The 21,413-nt window shown below is 38.2% G+C and overlaps 1 protein-coding gene across 1 annotated transcript in view; it reads right to left on the reverse strand.

The window, feature by feature from the left end:
* Positions 1 to 7,293: 7,293 nt before the first annotated feature.
* The window catches only part of LOC149785036 (uncharacterized), a 72,222-nt gene continuing 58,102 nt past the window's right edge, over positions 7,294 to 21,413 (reverse strand). The window contains exons 14-15 of the mRNA XM_089978742.1: positions 19,199 to 19,919; positions 7,294 to 16,752 (exon numbers count right to left, since the gene is read on the reverse strand). Coding sequence (XP_089834868.1) covers positions 11,444 to 16,752; positions 19,199 to 19,919 — 6,030 coding nt within the window. The 3' untranslated portion in view covers positions 7,294 to 11,443. The remainder of the gene's footprint in view (positions 16,753 to 19,198; positions 19,920 to 21,413) is intronic.

Below are 21,413 nucleotides of genomic sequence, written 5' to 3' on the forward strand. Positions count from 1 at the left end.
TTTTTATTCATGACTAGAAATTGTAATCTTTAGCCAAGATATTAGTTAAAATTTTGTACATTGTATAAAATTCCATTTTAAGATTTTAAGAGCATCGATTGCATAGGATCTATAAATAGTTGTTGACATAAGTGTTTGCGACCATTTGACCATTAATAATAATATCAATTGTAACACCTGTTTACGAGTTTGGGGTTGTTCCCATTGAACAGGTAGTTCAGTTGACTTCTTAGAAGAATTATGGTATTTCCCTTTGGATGGGTTAGGTCACATGTATAGGTACTTTTAAATATTAGATTGAATAGTAAGATCGGTCGTGTTTTGTATATTGTGACATATAGTCATAACAGACTCTTGCATGTGTATATAAGGAGAGAACTTAGCAATCAGATTAATTCCTATTTTGGATTCATTCCTATTTCTGATTCTTGTTTCATATATTAAAATCAGTCTGCAGAAGTCCAGGACTATGATGAACTAGGCTGTGGATTTGTTGTTAACAACATCACTTTAGACGTTCACACTACAACTGTAGTATGCAAAGGTATGGAGACTTGGTTCCTCCTTGCCGTTTGAGACAAGTCACCAACAACATAGAGCTGTTGAACAGAATGAGGACTCTCCTTCCAGTTAAAAATTCCTGCCACCAGTGAAAGGCTTTCAACATGGCCTTCATCTCAAGGATATTGATATGTAGATGCCCATCCTGGGGAGACTAGACCACAATCCACTGGCTTGCTGAAAAGACCATAGCAGGTGTGCCCCCCAGCTTTCTGTACTTACATCCATGCAGATTGTGATCTCTGGCATTTGTATTTGCTGATATACCCACTGCTGAGTCAAGTGAGGTCATCCAGGTCTGCAGATGGTACCACATATTTGTTCATCTAGGGAGTGGTTGATTCAGTGGGCAAACTTTAAGCCTCCACTGGGATAAAAGAATCATTTGCAATGGGCACATACAAAGGTGACATTAGGATGATGAGATCCACTGCTGTATTGAGCAAACCTAGAAGGCAAAATAATTACCATGTGGAGAGAGATTCCCTCAAGAGTAATGAAGCCACAATGGTCCTGAATTCAATGGTTTTCCTGAGGGAGATGTATTCTTTTTAAATGTGTTGAGTTCCATACCTTGATGAACAAATTGTTGAGATTGTACTAGGTTGGATTGGTCCTTGATGATGAGGAAACCCAGACTGCAAGCAGCGTGACAAGGGTTCTCATATCATGTTCTAATATATAACTTACCTGATGTTTTTGCAATATGACCAGGTAACTTTATGTTGAGTCCGAATGAGAGTGCTCAGAATTGATAAGCAATGTTGGTGTTGAGTAAATGAAGAAACTTCATGGAAGCCTTGTGAATAGGGATGAGAAGATGTGTGGCTTCGAGTCCAAGCTGATTACAAAGTCTCCATCTTGAAAAGCATCCAAAATGCATCATGGTGGTTACATCGAGAACCAAGGAGCATGAATGAATTGATTGAGGGCACTTAGGGTCAATGACAGGGTGTAGAATGCCATTTGTCTTTGGGACCAAGAAAAATCTGCAATAAAATCCCCAAGAATTTATATATTGAATGACTTACCACCCTTTTCTCCAGAAGGTTGTTTACTTCTCAATGCAAGGTGGCAACTTTTAATGGGTCTGTTGAAATGCTGCAGCTGATAGAACTGTGGAAAGAGGTGGTGTTTGAAAATAAAAACATGAAAATCACTTATCAGGTCCAATGATCAAATCTAAACTTTCCTCCTACCATGATCTGAAGGAAAGGCAGTGTGGAGATGATGTAATTTTTTGAGAGATGGAGGCAGTTGTGGAGAGTAACTTTGGCATAAATGATTGGTACTTCTGTCTTATCTCTGCCTAGGTGGTTTACAACATGAGGAACTACAACAGGACAACTTGTCAGAGGTCTGTGCTTGAGTTGTTTCCCTTGGTTCCTTTTCTTGGTTTCCCAAAATGTCCCTGTACTGGTGTTGCAATTGAGGGGTGGGTAAATTTGTCTTCTTAGTGGCTCTTTTGTATATTTCATTGATCTACCCATTAAAAAGTAGATTCGAGGATAATGGTTGTGATCATAGCATGGCATATGGTAATCCTAAGAAAGGTGAAGATGTAGAGTAGTGCATCTCATTCCGCCATAGTAAATTCACAGCTGCTGTGAAAGCATTGACTAAAGTATGTTTAGCAGCTGTTCATGACTGCCCACTCCAGAGACCAACTCCAATACATGTACCATGGAATCCTGAGAAAGAGATTAACTCTGTTCCACCTGTTGGAAGGCAGCCATTGATACAAAGTCCAACTCAGAGACCACAGCTACCACACTGCAGGCCAATTGTTGAGTGTCATTGAAAAATGTTCATTCCATATAAAGAGTATGATTTAGTCATACCCAAAGCTGTGACATCCAAGTCAAAGCTGGTGTACAGAAATAATAGAACTGCTGACAAAAATTAGGTGAAAGCAATTTGTGAGAAAAAAAATGGTTGATGTAAACAGTTCAAAATGTGATTCTGCCAGACTGTAAAAGTTATTTGAAGTTGGATTCTTTTTGTGGTAAGATCAACAGATGCTGGAGCAATGGTCCAGGTGGTTGATAAGGTAGGAGGAAGTGGGCAGCTCTGGAGGTAAAAGGTGGAAAACTTCTTCAGTGGAGGGGATGAGTCTTCATGCAACATAGTGAGAATGGGAAGTGAAGAAGGAGCCTGAGAGCAAGCATCACTGTCTTTACTTGTGTGAGGTGAGGTTGATGTCTCTTGAGTTGCCCAAGATGGAGCTGGCAGAGAGTATCGATTTCTGCTGCTGAAAAAACTCGTGGAGTGCCCTGATGTAGAAATGTAGATTTCAAAATGGTCACCAATTAAAGAGTTCCTTTTATTGACCAAGGGTTGAAGAAATGAGGTGTGGCATCTGTCAGAGGCTGAGGTACTAAGCTCCGCATCATAAATGGAGAGTGCAGTGAGGCCATATGTGGGTTAATCTTGTCTCATTAACTGTCTGTTATAATGTTGGAAAAGGTTACAGGATGCTTGATCCACATGACCAGTCCATGTATCAGTGGAGTAATAGGGTACTTTGTTTTGTTTGTTTGCTCATTGTTTATCATCAAGCGCTGTAGAGTGGCACCTTGAGAAGGTAAGGTCTAAATGTATACACAGCAATGAGTAGTCCTGTGGTGGTGACATAGATACTGAGGCGATCTGTGATTGTGGAGATTTCCAGCCTTTTGTAACTGGAGATACTTTGTTGATTTATTTCCCTTAGATGCCAAAAATTACCCCCTATGGACATGTCAGCATGTAGGCTTGTAGTATCTTCATAAGTCGTGCATTTCTGCATTTTTCCCATCATCTAATCTGTAAGACAAATAGATCAGAATGTATAAACCTGTTGTAGCTCTGTATGTGTCTCTTATTATTGAGTAGAAAGTTGGTGCAAAGCTATGCCTTGGCATTACCTGGACTAGCAAATGAATTTGACCAAAATAATTCACGACACTACCTGTGAGAGGTTCAAAGATGATTCATACAGGTAAAAGCAACGAAGTATGGTATCCAGACACTACACATATTAGCTGAGAAAATGTAGCCAGTTATTCTATTTTTCAACAGGTCTCAGGGACTTGCATGCTAACATAATAAAAGTACAATGTGTAAACACGACAAAGTGTGGATAAAATTGTATAGGCAGAATCTTGTCGAGGCAGATAGAGAGAAAAGTTAGAAATATTGATGAAGTATACTTTCCTTGAGAAGTGAGAAATCCTCCATTTTGTATCAGTGTTGATTCTGGCTTCTGCAAGGTCTCTCATGGTGAGAGCATGCTTCATGCCTCGAGTGGAAGTAGCAACTGAAATATTCTTGGGTTTTGCTGCCAATCCCTATATCAAGGGGAAATCACTCTGCCCAACCACCACCATGGTAGGCAGATAACTTTTAGTTCTTTTTAGCCAAAGTTTTATCTGGGAAGGCTGGATTTGCAAGGTAGTAGCAGCTCCCTATGGTATTATGATTAGGTAGCATATTTAATGAAGAAACCATTTTTCTTCTTTCTGTCATGGTGACTGACCTTTGACATTTTGACCTCAAAATAAATAGGGTCTTCCTTACCCAAGGAGCAAGTCATCTACTAAATTTTGGTAACTGTTGATTGTGGACAACTTGAGTTACTGTGCAGAAACAAAATTGGTAACAAGCTGACATCATTACACGTTCTGCTTATGTCAGATGCATAAAAAAATGAAATTTGAAAAAATGATTTAAAACCATGATTGTGCCTGTGTAAAATGTAAAACCTACGATCCTTTTATGGGCATGACCACTGGCAGCAGATGAAAGTGTGTACTTGCAAGTCTGTTTGCTTGCTTGCTTCTTTGTTTGTTAGCTTCATTACAAATTTGATATTTTAAAGTGATTTTGTGACAAGCTTGATAAAATATACAAATTCACTTCAAAGTAACAATACAATCATTTTTTTCTATAAGTACTAGTCATATTTTACTCTATGTTGGGCCTTAATGTCTATTTTAGCAATGATAACTGAATCATAGAAAAAGATGTGTGGTCACTAAGTTCACTGGTTACTGTTATCTTAAATACCACTTTTCTAAGGCGTCTAATCTATGCTGGGTATATTAAGAAATCCTGCATAACCAGGCAATAGTCTGACATACCTATGAACTCAAATTTTGATTGGTTCATTAGAAAATTGGGGTTCACAGTCATCATAGCACTCACCTGTACTTATCATCAGTGTGTACAGTAGTATAGCTAAACAGATTGAATTTCTTTGATTGTTGCATAACTCATCTGTCCTAGCATCTATCTGTACTTAAGCTATTTATAACTTGTGTAAACAATACAAAATAATACTTGCCATTACCTATTTATTTGTATCCAACTAATCATACTGAAAATAAAAACAGAAAATCAGATTTTTTTCAACTGGAAATTTAATTCCAACTCCTTCAAACCATATATACACAACTGTACATTATGTGCAAAGGTATCGGTATATCTACATGATATATATAAAAAAAATTATTATAGCTCTGCCATCAATCAAGGTACATCAATATAACTAAGTACATACATTATCAGAATAATGTACCAGTACTTCTGATATGCACAACTGAAAATATCAGCTCTATGGTTTTTTATCATGGTAATTTGTACAGCTGAGCTTCCATGATTGTTAATATTTTTACTGTCTGGGTATATGTGGTGTTGGGATAGAAATAAAATTCAATGGTAAAGATTTAGATACAGTGAGTTTTCCTGTTTCCTGAAGCTTTCATTGATATTTATATTTGTGGAGTGGTGAGAGGGCATGATTGTCTATATGAACACGAGTCCCATGATATCATTCATTTTCGCTTGCCAAGATTCCGATACAATAACCCGATCTACACCTTGAAGGATGTAACAGATATACTGGTACTTTGTCCTAGTGACATCTATTGGATTTCATGAGTTGCTTCCCTTAGTATGTAATACCAACTAACCAATAGCATGGTGCATTATACATCGGCCAAAAATAGATGGGGAAATTGGCCTAAAACAGATACCTGTAACAGATATATTGGTGCTTTGTCCTAGCGACATCTATTGGATTTCATGAGTTGCTTCCCTTAGTATATACATTCCAACTAACCAATAGCATGGTGCATTGTACATCAGCTGAAAATAATAGGGGAAATTGACCTAAAGAGGATACCCTGGAGGCTTACTATCAAATGTATGACTATGTAACAGAGAGAAGCCATTACAGGTGTATTTGAGTGAAAGGTATTTGTGGAAACACAGACTGGCACTGGAAAATTGCTTTTATATCAGTCCATTCAAGTTGTGTGCTCCCCTTCTCTTGATCAAGCAGGAACAGTGTTCAAATCTGAATGACTTAATTTTTATTGGATGCGGTGACTTGCCACCACATCCAATAAAATTCACAGAACCAAAGCACAGAAATATCTGCTCAACATGCCAAGATGTAGATAGGGATATCACATTGGAACCTTGGCTAGCAAAGATGGATATCATTCACCTCACTTATTTAACACTAAGTGGATTTATGTATTGATATCTCTCAAACTTTTGTATCATGTTGATTTTAAAACCTACAATTCTCAAGTATGATAAAAATTATTTCCAAACATAAAGGTATAATTAATATATACAGGACAAAAGACTTACAAGTGAACTCGTCCAAGATCACTATGACATAAACCTATTTATCAAGGTTTCTCTAAACTGAATGCAAAATATAGTCTCTAGATTTAGAGAGGTAACAATTTCACCAGTCAGATGCAAAATAATCAAATTAATCCAGATATAATTTATTATAGAACCTACTAAAGACAATGATATTTGCAAAGATGGAGGAAAATCTATTACAAATTTGGTCTAATCAAGCTCAATGAATTAGACACAAGATTACCTCTTTAACATGCCTAGATTTTGCCAATAATCAAACTCATCCAACTGTCTGATATTAGCCTATTTACCAAGTTTGATCAAAATCTGACAAGAAATAGTTTCTCAAGTGGTGGGAAGCTAAGTCACCCAGATGCAAGAACATCTTGTTACCATGCATAGATCTCACTCAGAATAAAACTCATTGGATATCATGATTAACAGAGTCTGATAAAAGACTGGATCACAAATAGCCACTAAAGTCTTCAAAAGCTCAGCCAATCAGATGCAAAATCATCTCATTAATATGCATAATAATGATCATCTGAGATTTTGAAGATTTAAGTTTATTTACTAAATTTTATCAGAACTGAATCAGAAACAGTCTCTCTTGAATGGTAACAAGTTCTGCCAATCAGACGAAATATCACTTCATTAATATGGCTCTTATTCATTATTAAATCCATGCACATCTTGATCATACAGTGTAAGCCCAGATTCCAAGTTTCATCAAAAAAAGATCAGAAATATGGCTTCCAGATTAATAACAAGCTCAGAAAAGGAAGATCTGGCTCTAGCAGTTTGTATAAGAAAACCAATCCAAGCTGACAAACTTGAGAATCTTGTAGCAAGCATGAATCTTAGTCCCTCAAAGTTGGTTTCTCTATTTTTCTCACCAACCTTATAAAACATGCTTCAAATTCCAGCTTTGTAGCAAAGACAATAATACGATACCCCATCTGTGAATGACATTTTAATGAAGCCATCTTCTTCCTATGCATGCAAGACAGGAAATCTATGTATGTCAGAACACCGACTTCAAATATAAAGAATTATCCCAAAACTGCAACTTAAAAAGAAAAATGAACTGCCTGTGATGAAACAATTTATTAAAGGTAAAATATGTAGAAAATTCTGCATTTACTTAAGTAAATTGCTGATGCACACAGTATCATCATATTTGTAAGCTCTCTGCCACTGAAAGCAGTAATTGTGCATGAAATTAATCAAGCATATCTTTAAAACTGTTCAGTGAATTACACACACACACACAAATGCACACACACACACATGCACAATGTATAAAGAATACAAATCATATGGCAAATAACAATCCTTTCACGTGCACTGGATCCAGCAAGGGATCATGTGTGTCAGGGATTGATTAAGCTAAATGCAATAAACTGACAACAAACAGTGTGAAACTAGTATCTAACTAGCCTGAGTGCTTTTGACTCTTTAATGAGTCTTTTTGAAAGGCAAATACAAAATATAGACAAGACAAATAAAACAGAAAAAAGGTTATGTTTGTGAAACTTTACATGGCTGTTTGTACAGGAATTAAACCTTTCAATTTATTATGTTTCAACTAGTTTATTTCAGCGTGTTACTGATACTGGAAAATATCTGTATTGATCTAGAAAATGACGAGCCATAATGACATGTTATTTTATGAAAATTTATGTAAGCGAAAATTATATTCTGGATATTTCATTGTTATAGCAGTCATAGGCTATTAAGCAAATTATGAGAATTATTTAAAAGAAAATGTGTCGGCTACAAAAGATAATTTTTTGTGTGCATGGTTGTCTTTTTCAAGTCTTCTTGGTTAAAAATGCTTGGTTTCAGTGTTCTAAGGTGGCATATCCAGTAAGATTCCATTTCTTTCCTGGTTTGGGAACTCCAGTTGGGGTTTTGAGCAATTGCAATAATTGTTATATCACTGAAAGTGTGACCAGACAGGGCATAGCAAATTTTTTTTAAAACCACTAGTCCAGGACAAGTGGTTTCAGAAAATTCACTAGTTCCACCTTTCTCTTCACTAGTCCCACCTTACTTTTCACTGGTCCCAAAATGGTAATCTCTTGCCGAGATTTGATGATGAGACATATGTACTTAATCCATAGAAGAAAAAAAAATAATATACAACATAATTATTTCTTAAAAGAATTTAATTTTTCAAAAACACTGGTTGTTATACATTTGGCTTCTTCAGGTTCATGTATATATGTTTTAGCAGATGGATTTGAAAATATGTCCATGTACGTTTCATCCCTCCATTTTCAAACAAATTTACCTTCTCCGAATTGCCGTTATTAGCTTCCTTGCGAAAATAATTTAGCAAACTCATTTTATCCACAGAGTAACTATTAGCTTGTTTGACAACTACTTCTAAAGTGATCATGACATCAATTTTCTCTTTTAAATACGAACTGAAACAGCTCATTAATTAGCGTAATTGTTTCGCTTCAAACACAATATCACATGTGGAAGTGCATCATCTGTATAATCAATTATAAATTAAAGAATCGTTACTGTCATTTAATCAGTTCATAAAGGAAACCAACACTGATGTCGGTAAAGTACCTTTCATTAATTTAATTACACTGACTCGCTGGATGAAAATCATAGTGAGCCGCTTGTTATGATCTAGATTGACTAAACTCATTGCAACAAAACTGCTTACAACACTGCTAATTGATCATACTGGTTTTCTTTTGTTTGACATGTTTTGATTTGCCGATAATTTGGTTGCTTAGTCCAATAAGCAGTAAAGCGGTTGTTGTTGTTGTTGTGGGGTTTAACACCATTTTTCAGCACACAATAGGCTATACATGGCGACCAGTATTAATGGTGGAGGAAGAACCCAGAAAACCCCGGAAAAAACCACTGACCCACGAGAAGCTCCTGGCAAGCTTTCTCACATGCCCACATTGGCTGAATCTTAGACTCGAACTGCCGCAGACAGAGGTGAGATATCAGTGATCCGTAACGAAGAGCGCTTTAGACAACTCGGCCACTCGGGGCCCCTCAGTAAAGTGGTAACAGGATGTAAATGTATACACGAAGAGTGGTAGAAACAAGTATTCAGTACACCCAGAGGGTATGATTGGTAGATATAGTGATTAAAGCACAAAAATAAGGAAAAGCCCGACTTTTTAAGAAAAGCACTTGTCTCGGACTAGCAACTTGGAAAATCTGTCTTGCCCGACTTCAAAAATGACTAGTCCGGGATGTCAGGCTATGGGATTTGCTCAGCCCTGCCAGGGGAGAAGTGTTTTGTGACTGGCCTTCTGTACTTAATGATCAGGTGATATCATTGTGGTTCCTATAACTTTTATCATAGGGAACATGAAATAAGAATACAAATGACTTAAAACTGCACAGTCATTTCAAACAGCCTGGTTCACAAATACAGGTTGCACAAGCTTCTGTACCATTATTTTTTTGTGTTTGCATAGAAACAGCTTTCACTCCACTTCAACCAGATAGACCTGGCTATTTAGTTATTTACTAGAATCCAGACAAAGACCAAGACAAGAAGGTACATACAGTGTCAAATACACATTTTGCAAACCAGGTATTGGCAAGATTTTTGTTGTTGTTGTTGTTCATGGGTTTAACGTCATTTTTCAGCACATGATTGGCTATGCATGGCGGCCAGTATTAATGGTGGAGGAAGAACCACCGACCCACGAGAAGCTACTGACAAACTTTCTCACATACCCACATTGGTCGAATCCTAGACTCGAACCCACACAGACAGAGGTAAGATGGCAGTGATCCATAACAGAGAGCACTTTAGACCACTCAGCCACTCAGGGCCCCTACTGGCAAGATAATTCATCAATTAAATGCATGCAATATACATACATGCAGTTATTTCTCAAGCATGACAGCCACTGCTAAAAATCCAAATCTTACTGGAAAATATTTGGACCAATGAAAAGGTTACAGCTTTGAATTTAGAGCAAATAGTTCCAAGTATAGAGTATCATTCATTACTTGGACCCATGAGTAAAGTTTTATGATGGGATAATTGTACATGGGTGATAATGCCACAAGTTCTTTCATGAAAATGGAGGAAGTATACCTGCTACTGCAGCAATGCAAAATACCAGCCACGGACCTAAAATGTAAATTGTTACTGGCCAGTTTCATTAACAGACACTGCATCTCATAACCTCTCATGCTCAAGTTATAAAAAAAAATCAACTCTAATATGATACTTGCAGCACAGACATTGTCAAAATCAGCACTCTGGTGAGGAATACAAGTTATGAGATTTCTGAAATCATATTCTATCTTTATCCTAATTACAGTCATACACTATACAAATTTTGGGACTTGCTCTGCTTGAATTTCATGTGTAAAAAGTTACAAGTATGCGGAGCCAGGAATGTCACATGCTGACCTGGGTACTATCTATTAAACAATGGACAAATTTCAAGAGGCTGTATACCTGTATATAGTGCATACACATAAATAAAATAAACCATACACTGTATATACTCAAATACAAGTTCTGTCTAATTGCAAACAACATAGGCAATAATCATCCATCACACAATGTGCCAGCAAACCTGGATCTATACTGTTTGTTCTACTGATTATTACTAACAAACTGAATAAACCCAGATTTCCCAACATATTAGGTGACAGCAGATCTGTGTCTATGCAGTTTTCAGCCAGATCTGACTCATATGTAAATATATACAGTATTCACAGAATGTGTAAACTTTAAATCTTAAGCATTCAATCTGCAGTGAACCAATATGGCAAAATTTATAACTAATAAACCAAAAATAAAATGTAAACTTGGACTATCAAAAGAATAAAAATTATGTGATTTCTGTTCCACAAAATCACTTTCATACATTAAAAAAGTTACAGCAAGAAACCTTGAGATTTCAATGCATGTGCAGAACACTGACCTTAAAAACCATCTGTACAAACATGAAATTTACAGTTAATTTAATAAGTGACAATATAATTGCACATAAAACTTTACTTCCTGTACCTTACATATGGTTTCAAAATGGAATTTTGGTTAACTTCTGTTTTTTCCCATAACAGATCCATGATGAATGATGATTTCATCTATCACTTTACAAATTTTTAGCAACATTTTATTCCACAAAACTTCATATCTGCTGACAAATTGACCCCGTCTCTTCCAAATATTTCAAGGCAATCATATTCCTACTCACACCAACTGCCTCAGTTTATCACTGGAGAGATGTCACCTGTTACTGGCCTGGTTAGCTAGACTCAGAAGATTCAAAGCTGCCTCCTGTTCATTTTTCTCCTGTACATCACTGTTAATGTTCAGTGCATCTGATGTTTCTTTAATAGGAATCTGTTGTACAATAGTTTCTGACTTCCTTCTGATGCCTGGGATCAAGAGAGACCTGGATTTTTCAATGTTGCTTGCATCACCTTTGCCTAAATCAATAGTTAACACATCCTCTGTTTCTCTGTCTACAGTCTGAGGCTGAATTTCTGTTGATGAGGCTTGGGTGCTTGCTGAGTCTGCAGATTGGACAAAATCTGTAGAAATGGAAGTAGTGGCAGGCAATTTTAGTGCAAGAAGTGTCTGTTTAGGATTTGTGTTTGATTCACCTGTTTTCATTGAATGTGAATTGTTGACAGTTTTGTCTTGTTCTGTACTTTTCTCAAGCACTATTCCTGTCAGGGAGGATGAACTGTCTGGAAGTGATTTAGTCTGAGCCTTGGAGCACTGAGAAATGTTTTTGATTCTTGGGCAGACAATATACCCTGAAGAAGAGCTCATGGGCTTTAAAACAAAGTGGACATTGCCAGAATGTTTAAATTCAGTAAAAAATGCTGCATCTGTAGAATGTCCCACTGAACTTTTTGTGGTAGTGGTCTGTTTGATGTTTTCTGCACCTGTTGTTCCTTGATGAGTGGGCTGAACAGTTGTGGCATCAGATTTTGAGTTTACTGCTTCAGTAACCCCACTTTTCAACTTCATTACTGCTGACTTAGCTTTTGGCTGGACAGGTGTCACCTGACTGTGAACTTGTTTAGCATGCTTAACAGATTGGTCACTGTCAATTTGTAAATTTGAACCTGAACTTACATTACCTGCCTGCTGGGATCCTCTTTCTGCTGAAGATTCTACAGTTTGTGCTGAACCCAATTCCTCTTTTGATGAATTAGTAGTTGGCTGAATTTGCACTGTGGTTGTTTGTGCCACAATATTACCATACTGTGATTGTTTGGAACCACCTGGAACCAATAGATTTTTATTTTGCCCAAGTTTTTTCATTCCTTGCTCTTTGCTTGAAAATTTCTGAATTGTTTCCATTCCTACCTTAGCATTCCCAGAGACAATGTATGTTGGTAGCAATATTGGTGTTTGTTGCGGAATGTTTGCTGTTCCCTGAATTAAGTGAGCTATTCCATCTCCAGCACCAGGTCCTTGCATTAAAATTGTAGCAGAACTTTGGGCTTGAGGAACATTTCCTTGGACAAAATAACTAGGTCCTTCAATCAACTTTGAAGCACTTTGAACAAATGCACCATCTCCTTGTTTTAACCCTTGTACATCACTAATTATGCCTTTAGGATTTACTTCACTACTTCGCACAACTGAATTTGTCTTTTGAGCTGCATTTGGCATATTTTGTGTCACAAATACATTTCCTTTGGTGATGTGAGGAGCCAAATGTTCTTTTTTTAGAGGACTCTGTAAAACTGGTTTGGTATCAGTATCCACCATTTTAAAATTTTGCGAGGCTGCTGGTTCCTCCATGTCTTGCAGAACATTTGCATCCTGAGCAACTATGTTTGTCTCAGTTTTCACACAACTCTTGAACATACCTACACCAGGGCTAAAAGTGATCCCTTCAGGTGAGACCTCAGAACCCTCCCCTTGATTTGCTTTCACCTTCTGGCCAGCAAAACTTGGTATTGTCATTTTGCCTATCTTGGCCAGTGTGTCCTGAATCTGCTTCGGAGTTAAGGTTTGGTTGTTGATCTGCACCTTGGCTTTTGGCATTAATTTAAGAACTCCATTGTCCAAAGTGACAGGTACACCTTGGCCTGTTACCAACTGCCCTCCTATGCTAAACAGGGTGATTTTCTGAGCTTTCTCTTTAGGATCATCAATGCTCATATTAGTCTTAATGCTTGCTGATGTTCCGTCTATCACAGAAATAGAACTTACTGTGGTGTTAGCAGACTCCTGGGCATTCATAATAGAAGAGGACACAGCTGAGTCTCCAGGTGACACACTGGGAGAGGAAGTGCCTTTTGCTACAGTGTTTTTGGGCAAAAGAAGGATCTGTTTTGGTGCTGAGATGTTGCCAAGACTGCTGGCAGATTTATCTGTGGAACTGGTATTTCTTATCACAGAACCAAAATTTACAGTAACCGTTGTTGGTGTAAATAATGGAAAGATAGGTCCTTTACTAGGAGAAGTAACAAGGGAATTTTGCCTAAGCACACTGGTCTTTTGAGGTGAGGAAAGGACAAATGTTTGCCCTGCTTTGGAACCAAGTTTTCCTGACTTGGGTGCTATGAGATTAGACGGGGTAATTTTGGCTGGACTGGAAACAGTAGCAGTATTCAGCTGCTGTGATAAAAGCACTGGTTTCACTTCCGGTAAAGACTGTGATGGAATATTAGATTGGTTGAGTTTACTTTGCAAGCTAGAATTGCTAAGTTGCTTTATTAACTTTGAGGCTGTTGTCTGAATTGGCACAGGTGGAGAATGAGTTGTATTTTGACCTTGAACTAGTAGTGAAGGTATTGGTAAAGTTTTAGAATCAGAAACTACACATGCTTTGCCAGCAAGCTGTTGTTCAGTTTTAATGCTACTTTGAGCAACTGAAGTTATGCTTGTAACCTGCTGGTCATCTTTCTGTGCAGCTGAAATCAGGTTAGGAGGAATGAGAACTTTTGTCACTGGGGGTGGTTTCATCAAAGCTTCTTGACTCACAACTTGCTGACTTGGATGAAGAACATGCTGCATCTGCTGAACTGCTGTGAGGATCTGCTGATTTAGTACTGGTACTGGACTGACAGGAGAATGCAGTAGATTCACAGTAGGCTGCTGTAATATTGTTGCAGCAAGGTTTACTGATGGAATTGGCTGAAGAACTTGGCTGGCCAATGGAATTCCTGTGGCACTTCCCTGAAGAATAAACCCTTGGGGGATGTTGACCATTGGAGAAACTGAAGCTTGCATTACATTCTGCTGAGGAATAATCACTGTATTTCCTCCACTTGTCTGAGGAGATTTTAAGGCCAGCACAGTTTGCTGATTTGCCACACTGGAGGAAAGAATAGGCATAGTCTTTGTGTTTGTATATACAACTGAAGCATTGTGTCCTATATTTGATCCAACAGAATTTTGGGATTTCACACAAACAGCCTTTGAAGTCACAGGTCCAGAGACCTCTTTAATTCCAGTCCCTCTGGTAACTGCAACTGCCTGTGACATAATTTCAAAAGTTTGGTTCTCTTTTTTCACAATGCTTTTTCCTGTGATTAATGTATCTGAAGTATTCCTTTGTGATATGGGAAACTTTACTGAAGATTCTGATAATGGCACTGTAGTAGCCTTAGAACATTTCACTGATGCTCCTGTCACTGACTGCCGGAATACAGAAGGGTTCACAACCTGTGGGATAATTATACTAGTCGTTTTGACATCTGATGGTTTCGAAGTTCCCAGTTGACTATGCTGAAGGATGTTTGAGCTGTTTGGAATCAAGCTATTAGGAAGCAGCCTAACTGGGCTCTGTCCGGACCTGCCACCAGAACTTAAAGAAATTCCACTGGGGCTACTACTAATACTACTAGTGTTCATAGACTGCATGCCTATCTGAGCTAACAGATGTGCAGCCCCAGGTTGGGTTACACCCTGTATCTGGAGCTGGGGAGTCTGGGGAACCATGAGTCCCTGAGGGGTCAAAACTCCTTGTAGGATCCCTTGGGAATTTATCAGCACCTGTGGAGAATACTGCACTTGTGGTGTGGATATGTTCTTTGGCTGCTGTGCCATCTGGAGCAACCCAACACTGGTTGGAAGCAGGGTCCGAGTGGTGGTCAATGTTCCTCCTGTCTGAAGAGATACTTGTCCACTGCCAACACTCTGCTCAATTCCAGCTGCAGTAGGCTTTAAGGGAGACTTGGACTCTACTTTAGGAGTTACTGGAATGGGATATTTCATGCTTTGTATTGTCTTTGTCACATTTCTTCTGGGCTGCATGGAAGGCAAAGTTACAGGTGAAGGCACTTTAATGTTTGCTGTGGGCAAGGAGGTATTCACACTGGTAACAACAGCTTGAACTGCAGAGTCCAAGACAGCTTTACTGGGCAGTTTTATTAAAGGTGGAATGGTCTTTGCACCTGCAGCATTTGTTTGCATAAGAAGAGTGTTGAGCTTAGCTGGAGAAATAGTTGTCAGAACACAAGTTGACTGAACTGTTGTGGCACTGGATGGTGACAGAAGTGGCCTCTTTGTAGATATCAGTGTTGGAGTAGAAAGTGACCCTGTTATGGTTGTAGCAGATGTAGTCAATATCTGTTGTGTTCCAGGTTTCTCTTTGTCATCAAAAGATCTCCTCTTCAGTAGAAGATGTTTGACTGTAAGATTGGTTGCATATTTACAAGGCTGCTTCACTAAATCTTTCTCATATAATGTTACAACAACTGGTGCTGAACCTTCAGCATTGGTTAAAGTTGAACTGGAGACACTTGTCCCATCAGAACTTGGTGGGTCCTTTGATTTGCCTTCATTTGTGCCTGGGGATGAAATTCTTATAACTTTGGGCACTTGTTTGCCTGAACTATTTAAAGCAGCTGTTGTAAGAATCTGTGTGCTGGTGCTAATTGCTGAAGGGTTTGCACTCAGTGAAGGTCCTGATATCATATCACTTTGGAGACCTCCTGGAAGACTGGACTTTTCTGGCAACATGCCTGAGGACTCAGATGAGACTGCCCTAATAACAGGATTTACAACAGTAACAGAGGATGAAGCTGGGAGCAAAATATAACCTGTATTCAAACCTACACTACTGGCACTAGTTCTGCCAGAAAGCTGAGTAGCTGTTGTACTGGTCATAAGCGGGCAACTGGAAGAAGCTGGCTGTGGAGACATAACTGAAATGTTGCCTGAAGTCTGACCACCAAAGCAAGGACTGACAACAGCTGCTTGACCTCCAGCACTCAATGAAACTGTGGGAGGTTCTGTACTCTGGTTTGTCGTGACTGTACTTGCAGCAGTCTGATGAGCTGAAGAAAAGAGGGAAGTTGGGATGAACACTACACCCTGCTGATTGGGACCATACTGGACTTTGACACCTTTGGTTTTCATGAGCTGTTTGAGAACACTGAGTGGCAGACTGTTCACATTGGCCATGTAGAAGTTGTTCTTTGCCTTCTGCATTGGTGGAGAATGAAGAACAAGATGGGTTTTCTGAACTGTACTTTGTGGGGTCTGAGATGATACTCCTGCAGTTGATGTAACAGTCTCTGGTGGCTTTGGTCGAATCTGGAGGTTAGCAGTCCCAAGAAGACCTAAAAAGAAATTATATATTCAATATCTGGTGGGTTTTTGCTACAAAATACACATTGGAAATCTAAAGTTTCACAATCTCAAATCTTGCACTCCCTGTGACTCTGGGCTATAACCTTCAATTTGTCCACATGTTCTTTATCATATCTGCAAGATCGAATACTGACAATCCACTGACAAATAACTATTTCAAATATTTGTTCATCAAATTCTAATACTGAATACAAAACACTGTGATATTTTATCTTGCCTCATGCATGCATTATAAATGAGGAAGAATTGCTAGTTGCAATGCCTGATCTAATTTGGATGGTGCAAACATAAGTCTTTCCTTTTTATACAAGAGTCTTGTAAAACATACATTAGTGTATGGAAACACAGAACCAAATGCAACACAATTTCCAATTAATTATTTCTATATTTTCAATGAAGATGGACCAAAAATTGTTCATAATAAGAAGCTTGAAGCATATGAAGTTTAAAGACCTATCAAATGCATGCACAGTTGCCATCTTTGCTTTCATAATTGCACCCCCCCAACACATGGACTTTCCCACTTCTGCACTATTACTTTCATGTAACACCACATTAGTAAATTCAACATGTTCTCCTATCAATGTCAAACTGTATACAAAGATCAAGCAAAAGTTGGATGAGCAAGTGCAGACAATCGTTATTTTAACTTATTTTAACCTTTATTCCTACATGCAAAACTCAGGATTGTTGTTTACAGTCACCAATGCAGTCATTATAAGGTATGACACCATCAGATGAGTGGTGCCAGCATCTCTCTGACCTCTTTGAACTTTACCATCAGATAAGACTAAGAAATATATACTACAGGGTGTCAGCACCATGTGACTCCATGGACTGTATCATAGGTTAACACATGATATTTTGAGTGTGGTGGCAGCAGAGTGACCTCCCGATAACTTCTATGGAAAGCATTGGCATGTACAATTGTGTAAAAGCAATTGATTTCAAGCTAAGAGAGATTATTTTACATACTAGCCATGAATCCGAGTTAACAAACTGTAGTTGCCTAGCTTTCTCACACATAAAAAAACTGACTTGTCCAAGCCATGCCCCTCAGAAAATTTCACTAGCATGACCAAGAATTTCACTTGACCCAAATGTTGAGCTATAGAATATGTTCAATGTTCAAAGAATCCTATTGTCTTCTGTCTGCTGGGTCTTTCAATTTATGGCTTACAGCACTGCAACATCCATGAAAATTGGTACTCCTTGACAACAGTTGTTGTTGTTGTGGGGTTTAACGCCATTTTTCAGCACGATAGGCTATACATGGCGGCCAGTATTAATGGTGGAGGAAGAACCCGGAAAACCCCGGAAAGAACCACCGACCCACGAGAAGCTACTGGCAGGCTTTCTCACATGCCCACATTGGCTGAATCTTAGACTCGAACCGCCGCAGACAGAGGTGAGATGGCAGTGATCCGTAACGAAGAGCGCTTTAGACCACTCGGCCACTCGGGGCCCCCTTGACAACAGTGAATCAGTCCTCAAAATAAATACACTTAACAGTAACTGTAAATCCAAAAGTGTGAAAAAGAAAAGTTGAACTAAATGCATGAACATGATCACAGAATCATTGATAAAATAGCTGAATTGCAATGCAGTTTGTGCATGAAAAGTAGATCACAATGAACAATTCTTCTGATCTCATGCAGTAGTCCTCAAAATGAATCTTTGCAAAAGGGATATTTCACATTTCAGAAATGGTTATCTATCATCTATGCTTATCAGGCAACATAAAAAGAGTACTCTAAATGGTATATTAAATGCCAGCAACATGTTTAAAAGTCCTCGATACAGTGACCTTGGCCATCAACCTTTGGGCCCAAAATCAATTCCTTACCATATGTGTAAGCCATCCACAAATTTTGGTCTAGGTCTGTGATGTATTACTAATGGTACTGTGTGGAAACCATTTTTCTTCTTTCGGTCACAGTAGCCATGACCTGTGACATTTTGACTTTACCTCAAGTATAAGCCATCCACAAAGTTTGGTTATGTTATCAAGAACTGATGTTACTATGCAGAACCCACTTTTATTCTTTCAGTCAGTGTCCTCAACGTTTTATCTTTCTATCCCAAAATTGATAAGGTTCTTTACCATATGAAATGCAAGCCGTTGACAAAGTTCACTAACTATAGATATGGAGATCTTGAGTTATTGTGCAAAAACTAATTTCTTTTTCAGAAAAAGTGACTAAGAACTTTGACCCAAAACTGATAAGTTTCTTTCTTATCCCAAGTGCAAACCATCCATAACGTTTGGTAACTACAGATGGAGGAGAACTTCAGTTATTGTACAGAAACCAAATTGGAAACAGATGGATGGATGGACAAGGACACAACATAATACACTATGCCTTTTGTCAGGCATATAACAAATATAACAGCGCTGCACCTGTGCAGACTTACTTTTGGCTGTGAGGGTCCCATGTCTGGTTGCTGCAGCTGCAGATGATACCTGTTCCATTGTATGCACTATACCCTGACCAGGAGATGTCTTGGACAGCAGCATCTGGATAGTGGGATGTTTGGAGCTGAGAACTGAGTTGGACTGCAACTGATTTGATCCTGCTAAAGGGGAACTTGAAGAAGATGTTGACAATTCAGTTTTTACCTTAATATGCTGACTGGGCATTACTGAACTAGTCTGTAACAGCCTCAGACCAGGAGCATTTTCTGGATTTATTGTAGCTAGGACAGTCTGTCCACCTTGAGATGTTAGTACAATATGCCCACCCACCATGTTAGTGATGGGAACTCCTTTTAATGTCTGGAGTAGATTGGAACAATTTAATATCACTTTTCCAGGAGTCGGGGAATTTTCAGGTCTCTGCAGAATTTCTGGAATATACACAGACTCAGCATTTTGTTCAGATTTACTTATGATCTTTGCTTTCTTTGGTGCAATCTGATCCTCCACATTGTTTGGAATAATTCTTCTCTTTCTGATGCGACCTCTGGAACTGATGTCAGTTTCCATGTTAGAGTCATCTCCCTTTGATACAAGTCCCTCCTCTTGAGAGCCGTCTTCATCTTCTTCTTCCTCATCCTCCTCAGTCTCTGTATTCTCCATGGAGGATCCAGAATTCTCCTCCTCCATTTCCTCTCGCTCAAGGTCCCAACCTTTCTCCTGAAAATGCAGAAATTATTTTCTTGAACTAAATTGCCATAAAATTGAAGAGCCTTAAAGACTACTTAGGGCCAAGGAAATAGAACAGCTGTCCAGAGAAAAAATATAGCAGCCATTAACAAGAAACTAGATTTGTGCTTTTACAAAAACTCGCATGCTTTCACTGCGACTAAAAAAGTCAATCTGACAGTTATAAGAAATTATGAAGCAAACAAAATTGGAAAATTAACATACGGACACAAATATGCCCATCAGATTTCATTTGTCTACATAAAGGTTTAATAAAATCTTATGATGATAATATGGTTTTCATAAAAATCATTAAAAAAAAAATTTTAACTGCTTTTGTGGCTTTAAAATATAGCCAAGAAATGTACATATGCTTACAAACATGCCTGATTAATTTCATTTCTACAGATCAAGTGATTTTTCTCAAGTCCAGTTAACATGCTTTTCAGCAAAGTCCAAGTCCAAAAAGTGCATAAAATATGCGAGTCCCTTGAAGGAATTGACTCATGTCCAAAAACAATTTCCGGGAATTCAAGATCATTTTTCTTTTCTTGTTTACTGTTAACACATTAACCCAGGGAGGTGTTTGTCATTTTCGCCTGAAAATCGAGTAGGAAACACATTTTGAAAGCTATTTCTGAACAGATCTGAAAACACCAAATCCCCGGTGATCTTTCAATAACATACTGCCTAGTTGTGTTAGAAACATCGTTTTTCATTGACTATTTGACTTGCGCATGAGCAGAAATTTTTTAATTTTTTTTTGCTAAATGGAGCCATTATTTTTGTATCGAGACCACTCTTTATTACAAATGCCCATCCTACTTTTTGCAAAAGGCTCATCTGTCTGTTTGCAGTTCATACAAGTCTGCTTTAGATCTGAGACCAAAAAGTCTAAAATTCAAACAAAAATCTGATTCCGACCACAGGCGAATTTTGGGTAGAAAAAAATCGGGTCCAAAAAATGAGGTTTTTCTATCTGTACTTTGCAGTGCAACTTGATATTCCAGATTATTTGGTACCATTGTAGAGCTACATCTGTCTACCTTTCTACAATACCACCACTTTAGTGTATCATGCATGACCATGATGCTACAGAGCTCGGCAGTAGGCTACGACCTCCTGCCCCGTTAAGTCGTTGCTAGAGGTTAATGTGTTAAGCACTGAAACCATTTCCGATATTCTTGAACAAGATATTCTTTGCCAATTTTTTTCTCCAAATTAGCCAATGTAGCAGCAATTTATAATGCAAGATCAGTACCATTTTCATGAAGAATAAACCAGACACTATTAGAAGACTTAAGGTGAAAACCAACTATTGATATGACCATCCATGAAGAAGAATTAAGTGCAAGATTTTTTTATATGTTTGCAGTTGAAGCCATATTTTAGGTCAGATTGGCAATATTTTCATTCAGGACCAACTTGTTTTAGATTCTAGTGAAACATTTTGCAAATATGCCCATTAAGGAGAAGTAGCTATAA

Source organism: Sinohyriopsis cumingii, chromosome 13, assembly GCF_028554795.1.
Source record: "Sinohyriopsis cumingii isolate HCF-2022 chromosome 13, ASM2855479v2, whole genome shotgun sequence".
NCBI lineage: Eukaryota > Metazoa > Mollusca > Bivalvia > Unionida > Unionidae > Sinohyriopsis > Sinohyriopsis cumingii.